Source organism: Azolla caroliniana, unplaced genomic scaffold, assembly GCF_043228905.1.
Source record: "Azolla caroliniana isolate FFs.n. ecotype wild unplaced genomic scaffold, voAzoCaro1.0.p SCAF_21, whole genome shotgun sequence".
Classification (NCBI taxonomy): Eukaryota; Viridiplantae; Streptophyta; class Polypodiopsida; order Salviniales; family Salviniaceae; genus Azolla; species Azolla caroliniana.
The window spans coordinates 10957659-10963519 of record NW_028230456.1 but is presented as its reverse complement, the minus strand read 5'-3'; the positions used below and the strand labels follow the sequence as shown (position 1 = coordinate 10963519).

Genomic DNA, 5861 nt, shown 5'->3' with positions numbered 1-5861 from the left:
TTTACTGCGATAACATGAGCAGCCTGCAACTCGCCAGGAACCCTGTGTTCCATGCTCACACAAAGCACATCGAGGTACACTATCACTTCGTGCGTGAGCGGGTCCTGAGCGGTGAAGTTGACCTACGGTATGTTCATACGGATCGGCAAGTTGCTGACATCTTCACCAAGCCGCTCGGATCGGACAAGTTGCAGCACTTTACCGACATGCTTGGTATTCAACATCTCGACGTGCTGCACTGGAGGGGGAGAAGCAAGGGCAAAGTCTCTATCGAAATGGGCAAAGGCCAAAAAACTGTTGAACCCGTCGGTAAGAGGAGAGCCGGAAGAAGAGGAGACAAGAAGATGAAGGAAGCCGAGTCGACGAAGGAAGTCGACACATCCGAACAGGTCGGAGCAAGCAGCTATGAAGAAGAGAAGTGCATGTTGTGCGGAGGTCATCACGACGGTACTGACCATGATACAGAGTTGAATGAAGAATTCGATTTCGGTTCACCGGCTGAAGAAGCCGAGGGAAGCATGGAGAAGGCCAAGACTCGAAAGTGGTCCGATGTGGTAAGAGGCCTGAAGCCGGAAGTCGAATCGGAGTGTACCGATTCAGACAAGAGCTGGAACGAGTCGGAGATAGCTGACTCGGATCAACAGATGGATCCGGATGAGTCGGATCGACTAAAGGCCAAGGGGACACGGACACAGTGGAAGTCGATGCCATCGTGGGAGAACCGACGGATCGGCAAGCCCTAGAGTCACAACAACGTGAGTGCTGAGATGGGCCTATTGAGCAGACATGCTGACCGAGAGGGTCGAGGCGCGTAGAACCAAAGGGGTCGCGGCAAACGGGACCGGACCGGACGAGGAGCGCGAGCAAGGCGGAGTGATGCCAGGAGAAGTCGGTTGGAAGAACCGACTGCCACAGAGGTCTACACTACGACCCCACCTCAGGTTGAGCTTGAGGGGGAGTGTTGAGCGGCAAGCTCAACCGGAGCCGGATCGGCTGAATAAGCCGGAGCCAGTAAGCGAGATGGATCGGGCGAAACGGATCGGTATGACGGTGAGCAACCGAACCGGGAAGCAGTGGAGGCCGGGTGCAATCCGTAACCGGAAGTCCAATCGGAAGCCTAGTATAGGATAGACTACTAGGTAGCTATAGTCTCGTAGTAAGTGTTAGATGCTCGTGTGAGCATTGAAGTACATGGTACTTCTGTCAGTCCCAAGAGGACTTGTATAAATAGTGCTACATAGCATAGTGTGTAAAAACAGAGTCTTGATATAATTTTGAAATTGTGTTCTGCTCTCTTTGTCACTCTCTCTCTCTCTCTCTCTCTCTATGTGTGTTGTTCTCTGTTTTACGCTTCCGCAAACACTTACGTTTACAACCGTTTTCAAAAATCATGCAAGCATTTTAGTAATGCATTTAAGAAAACAAAATCCCTATTCAAAAGTCAGGGTTTGCAAACAAAACCATTTTCACCAAAAAAAATCATTTTCCGTAAACATGCAATCGCAAACCAATAAAATACATACCTGGCAAGTAAGCAGGTGGCGATGCAAGTGCAAGTGCAAGTGGTTGGTAGGTGTACGTTGATGGCTGAAAACCTCTTCCCTCCTAAAACCCTAGTCATCTATTTCAAAAATGTGAAAAATGACAAGCATTAGGGTTTTATTGCACAAAACTTAGAAGTCGAACGACCACAATTAGTTGGGCAACCATAATTAGTAGGGTTATAGCTTGAGATGGTCGGGCGATTGTAGAGTGTGAAGTGGGGAGACTTATTTTGAGTCGGGTGACTGCCTACCAGTAGGGTGCAGAGTGTGAAGTGGGGAGACGGAGACTTATTTTGAGTCGGGTGACTGCCTACCATTATGAGTTGGGTTATAGCTTGAGATGGTCGGGTGATTGCAGAGTGTGAAGTGGGGAGACTTATATTGAGTCGGGTGACTGCCTACCAGTAGGGTGCTGATGAGTGTGAAGTCAGGGACTATATATGTGACTCATGCAACGAAAGAGTGTGGAGTCGGGTGACTCAGTTTGAGTGAGGCGATTGATATCTGAATGGTGGGGTGCCCAATAACAGAAGTTGTTAGCGTATTGATTGGCGTGCTTTCTTTGGAAAAAGATCGGACTCTGCAAATCGACCCCGGTCATGGCTGTGGTTCTCTCGCCAAGGCCTATTTATGATTTGGGTGACCATATAGACGTCGGGGATTGGATCCCATCCATTCATTCCCTTCCTTCGTTCCTTCCTTTGGGTTTGGCTTTTTTTTATTTAGTTTTAAAAAGCCACACTACATCCTCTGCATCTGTGTGTGTGTGTGTGTGTGGCTTATAGGTGACGAAGTGAGGCCAGCGATGGCACCGAAGTCGGCTCTACTTATTGTTGGGGACTATGTCGAGGATTACGAGGTTTCTCTCTGTCTCTAGTCTCTGTCTCTGTCTCTGTCTCTGTCTGTCTGTCTGCCTCTCTTCTACACACCCCTCCCCTCCCCTCCCCTCCCCTCATCATAGATAGCATAACGTTGCTAGCAGCTGTGAAGGTGGAAATCACTAACAAGTCTGGATACTCTAGTTTTTTGTTTACTTGTTCTTATTTGATAGTTGCCTATACAGTCAGTCCCATACTTGAATGGCTTAGTGTTTATGTCGAAAATATATGATGCAACATGATATCTCTCTCCTTTCTGTAAATAAGTAATATTTAAGAGATTCGGAAATTTGATCATAGACATGTTGTGAAACAGCAGCTGTCATTCTCTTTGCTTAATTCCAAGGCACGTTATTCATTCTGGAACAAAATTATGATAAAGATAATCTGGACCTTGAAGAACATTACCTCATCTATAGGATTTGGGAGGAATATGATTTAAAACTTTAAAAATTATGAATCCATCCTTGAAGTGGTATGGAGACTACATTTGTACGTTCTTCAGAATTAGGAAACATGTCAATTTCTGATTGCCCTTTGTAAGGGGAATTTACAGCCTTTTTGTCCTAGAAGAAAGAAGAAAAGAGAACATAAACAGAAAAAAAGGTGAAAAACAAAGAAAAGCATGGTTCTAGAGATAATCAATGTGGTCAATACATTCTAAGATCCTTAACTCCACCATATTATGCGTACTCACTTTCTTAATGCTCAATAAAGTTTTCAATTAATAACAAGTGATAAACGTTCCGTTTGTATTGTAAATTAATATGATGTGAGGTAATCCACGATCAATGCTCCCGTTACCATGCTTCAACACATATACATATATAATGTTCTAGATCTTCCTGTCGTTAACACTGCATCGCATTATTGCTTGCACCTCCTGTTCAGTAAGACCAATCCTAAGGACCTGCATCACATTACCCTAGAACCTCAAGAGAATGCCTTGGCTCGATCACCCTCTCTAGTCTAATTATATGGTCTATCTTGACTCCTTTCAGGTAATGGTACCTTTTCAAGCTCTGCAAGCATATGGTTTGAGAGTTGATTCTATATGCCCGGCTAAGAAGGCAGGGGATTTATGTAAAACAGCTGTCCATGATTTTCTTGGGCATCAGGTAATTCCTCTGATGCTCATGATTATGGTGATGGTATACATCGTAGTATGTCTTTCTCTAATGATTGATGGTTGACTTCTAATATGCAGACATACAGTGAGACCCCTGGACACAATTTTGCTTTGACGGCTACATTTGAGGACGTTGATGTGAGAAATTATGATATTCTGGTGATACCGGGTGGAAGAGCTCCCGAATATCTATCCATAAATGATGCGGTGGTCAACCTCGTCAAGGCATTTGCATCACTTGACAGACCCATCGCATCCATTTGTCACGGGCAATTAATCCTGGCATCAGCAGGCCTGCTAAAAGGAAAGAAATGCACAGCCTATCCTGCTGTGAAGCCGTCCATAGATGCTGCTGGGGGTATTTGGCTAGAGCCGAAGCCTATAACATCATGTTTTGCTGATGGGCAGCTGATCACTGGTGCTGCATGGCCTGGACACCCTCAATTTCTCAGCCTTTCCTTAAAGTCTCTTGGGGCAAAGATATCAAATGCAGATAAGAAGGTTCTCTTCATTTGTGGGGTAAATGCTTTATCCTACCTACAAACTCCCTTGAAGACCAGACAGACTATGGACACTGTCAAAGATAGTCTTCCACACTATCCCTTGCTTAAATCTTTATTGGTATATTATCTGACTATGATCTCCGATTTGCAGGACTTCATGGAGGACTATGAGGTAATGGTCCCCTTTCAAGCATTGCAAGGTCTAGGCTACTGTGTCGATGCTATTTGTCCAGGAAAGAAAGTAGGCGAGACGTGTCCTACAGCCATACATGATTTTGAAGGTGCACAAACATACAGTGAGAAACCGGGCCATAACTTCACACTGACAGCAGACTTTGATGAAGTGAAAGCTGATGATTATGATGCTCTAGTTATTCCTGGGGGCAGAGCACCAGAATATTTATCCTTAAATGAGAGTGTTTTAGATATTGTGAGGTGGTTTGCAAAGTCAAATAAGCCAATCGCTTCTATTTGTCACGGGCAGCAGATATTGGCTGCTGCTGGAGTATTGAAGGTAAAAAAAGAAATTGAGAACTCCAACATAAAGTTTGTGTAAGAGAATGCACTAAAAATCGGAAGTGTTTACAGGGCAAGAACTGCACTGCATATCCAGCAGTGAAACCCCAAGTCATAGCGGCTGGGGCAGTGTGGATGGAGCCCCATCCTATTTCCAAATGCTTCACAGATGGGAATCTTGTGACTGGAGCTGCATGGCCTGCACACCCACAACTCATATCTCAGCTCATGGCTCTGCTTGGGACTGAGGTGCTCTTTTGATAGGCTGATTTACATATGCATAGATACCTATATTGCCAATGAGATGTAATGCATGCATGCATGCTTAGTACAGCTGATGATTGTGTTTTGTTAAATATTTGATGCTGTTAGCTGGAACTATCTTCATCAATAATGAATGCTTCTGGAGTAACTCATTATTTAACTGTAAATGCTTTGTCTCTTTATGAGTCTTGTTTACAAGGAAATAACATCGAGACAAACACCACTCCATAATGCACAAGACAAAGTAAAATTGGATTTGGGACTTGCATACTGGTGGAATGTTCGATCACTACTCATATTCAAAGTTAATGATGTGTTGGTTGGCTTGAGATTCAACGTTACCTTTTGCATGGTCCAATATTATTGTCCATCTGATATGTGAACTATTTTGTGCCTTGTCCTAGCAATCACATTGCTAATGCAATCTTGGTTCTACCATGACTTTTTCCAAGGTTTGTTGTGCAATGTTATGACCATAAAAGATTTTCAGTACATGAAAGGACATATATATTATCTTCATGGCAATAAAATCATTTTAAAGCACATCATTATGGCATCATAATAACATTTGCTTCATCAATCTAAAAAAGTTTGTGATTAATGAAGCAAATGTGATGCTACAGAATGAGAACATGGCTATTTTTCTAAAACATGTTAAACAATCTATTTGCTAGGTTAACAACATTATGGATGTTCGTTAACATGAAACTTCCAAGACAAAAAAAAAGTGAGCTCAATTTATTCTTAATATTATTTCATTAGATAGCAGAGTGGGATGCCACATTTTAGGATGCAACCCCAATGTTAGAGCAACCCATATGTGCAAGTTCCAAAGGGTATAGTTGATTAGTAAAAATTGCACATACAATGACCCTATTGATCCTTGTATTCAAGATTTTCTAATTCTTTTTACAAATTAACTTATTCTAGACATTTAAATGTGCGTAAGTTTATATTCTAGGCAAATGCAAGATTGGTACTTTTTTAAAATCACAGGTTAAGAAGAAAACTTTGATTGATCATTGTT

At 42.9% G+C, this 5861-nt stretch overlaps 1 protein-coding gene across 1 annotated transcript; it reads left to right on the top strand.

Annotated features, from left to right (window-relative positions):
* Positions 1 to 2277: 2277 nt before the first annotated feature.
* LOC147850626 (protein DJ-1 homolog D-like) lies at positions 2278 to 5285 on the top strand. Its single transcript, XM_087336696.1, has 5 exons — positions 2278 to 2403; positions 3424 to 3540; positions 3630 to 4070; positions 4206 to 4568; positions 4643 to 5285. Exons 1-5 carry the CDS (start codon positions 2350 to 2352, stop codon positions 4829 to 4831), a joined length of 1164 nt encoding a protein of 387 aa, XP_087192822.1. The 5' UTR covers positions 2278 to 2349; the 3' UTR covers positions 4832 to 5285.
* Positions 5286 to 5861: the final 576 nt, after the last annotated feature.